The 2165-nt window shown below is 39.2% G+C and overlaps 1 protein-coding gene across 1 annotated transcript; it reads left to right on the top strand.

Annotated features, from left to right (window-relative positions):
* Positions 1 to 186: 186 nt before the first annotated feature.
* Positions 187 to 1876, top strand: LOC103768806 (high affinity choline transporter 1-like; the record flags this gene model as incomplete). The annotated part of the gene is made up of 2 exons (XM_008935962.1): positions 187 to 426; positions 1253 to 1876. Coding segments are annotated over 2 exons (864 nt in total), but the record flags the coding sequence as incomplete, so codon positions are not given.
* Between the last annotated feature and the right edge of the window lie 289 nt (positions 1877 to 2165).

Genomic DNA, 2165 nt, shown 5'->3' with positions numbered 1-2165 from the left:
ATTCTATGATTCTATGATTCTATGCCTAATAGAAGTCAGTGGGACGATGCCTCTCCAAAATGCTTGAGTTTGGTCATGTGAATGAAATTTTCACTTTCATATGAAGGAAAATGTGGCAATATGAATACCTCACTGCAGCTGAAGTCAAGAGATGCTGTAGCTGTTGACTGCTAATGTTGCTAACAGCATGCTGGTGTCCACGTTGCAGCCTGGAACGAGACTGAATACGGTGTCCCTGACCCCATGACCAGGAAAGAAGCAGATATGATTTTACCAATCGTGCTCCAGTACCTCTGCCCAGTCTATATCTCATTCTTCGGCCTCGGGGCGGTGTCTGCTGCCGTGATGTCATCAGCTGACTCCTCAATTTTATCTGCAAGTTCTATGTTTGCCCGGAACATTTACCAGCTTTCCTTCCGGCAAAATGTGAGATTGCATTTTCATTTCTACTTTTAGAGAAAATTTTAGGTGAGGCCTTAACTTGGTGATGGATAGACTGTAATTCATAATGAAACACCTCTTTCACAGTCCTACCTAGGACCAGAAAAAGTGCAGCATTTTGTTCCTAACAGTATATTGAATAAGCTGAAAGTTGTAAAAATATTTCTGGTTGTGGTTGGTGGCAGAGGTGAAAAAGTTAGCTCAGGGGAGGCAGCTTTCCAGAGTCCTCAGGGCCCTGCACTTTATCCAAATGGTTCCTAATTATTGCTGTAACCATAAGTTAAACCCTTAACAAAATGAGACATCTTCCTGAATTATTGATGTATCAGGAAATCGTTTGACAGCAGAATGAGCTTGTGAGTCAGAGTTTTTCTTAGGAAATTGAGAAGAAATTTGGATGCTACATTTTTTTTTCTGGTTGAGCCATATTGTGCTTATATTTAAAAGTTATTTCTAACATTCTACTGTTATTTTTTTTCTTTGAAATGTTATCAAACTTTTCCTTATGCTCAAAGATTAACGACTTTAGGAATGGCAATCAACATTCTTGGGGGTTTTCCCATGCTTGAGAGGGAGATAGAGATAGTAATTTGTAAATACTATTATTCATAGGTTAATATTATTATTATTCATATACAGATATTATTATTATTCATATGTAAATATTATTATTCATCTGTAAACATTATTATTCATTGCAAAATTTCCTTTTACAACATCATACTTTATATTGACGAAGTGCATAAAGGCAAGCATACATATATTGCCATGAAAAACCACCTAAATCTGCCCTTTTTTTTTCTTTTTGCAGGCTTCAGACAGGGAAATCGTGTGGGTCATGAGAATCACTGTGTTCCTATTTGGAGCCTCAGCAACAGCAATGGCACTGCTAGCTTCGTCAGTGTATGGTCTGTGGTACCTCAGCTCTGACCTTGTCTATATCATCATATTCCCCCAGCTCCTGTGTGTGTTGTTTATTAAAGGAACCAACACCTACGGTGCCATTGCAGGATACTTGTTTGGCCTTGTTCTCAGAATAACTGGAGGAGAACCATACCTCTACCTTCAGCCCCTGATCTACTATCCTGGCTGCTACCCAGATGAAAACAACATCTACACCCAGCGGTTCCCGTTTAAAACACTTGCTATGCTTACTTCCTTCTTTACTAACATTATAGTCTCCTACTTAGCCAAATACTTGTTTGAGAGTGGGACTTTGCCACCAAAGCTGGACTTCCTCGATGCTGTTGTTGCCAGGTACAGTCGAGAACACATGGACAAAGCAACTCTTGTAAAAAGTGACAATATTGTGCTAAATGAACTCGCCCCTGTGAATCCACGGCACAGTCTCACTTTGAGCTCCACTTTCACAAACAAGGAAGCCTTCAATTACGTCGACTCGAGTCCAGAGCTGTCCAACACTGAAGATAATTAACAAATCTGGTCACCACATGCAAAGCAGGGTGAAGCAAGATACTCCGTGAAGAACAGTAAGAGGCATTTTATCAGAAGAAAAGCAAGAATTGGAAATAAAATGCCACTGCACAAAATTCTTTGAGTTGTTTGTAGGAACAGGAGCATCCCTCTCCTAGAAATGCTTCTCATTTATTATCTAATGTTAGATTAGATCATAGAGTGTTTACCAAAAGACACACTCATCCTTTCCCCCCAGAACTATAACCTGTGTGATTAAAAAAAATATTTACAATTGAAAATATATGTAG

The sequence above is a fragment of the Merops nubicus genome, unplaced genomic scaffold (assembly GCF_000691845.1).
Source record: "Merops nubicus isolate BGI_N331 unplaced genomic scaffold, ASM69184v1 scaffold42242, whole genome shotgun sequence".
Taxonomy (NCBI): Eukaryota; Metazoa; Chordata; class Aves; order Coraciiformes; family Meropidae; genus Merops; species Merops nubicus.
Note: the sequence above shows the minus strand (reverse complement) of the source record. Positions and strands in the feature narration are given on the sequence as shown.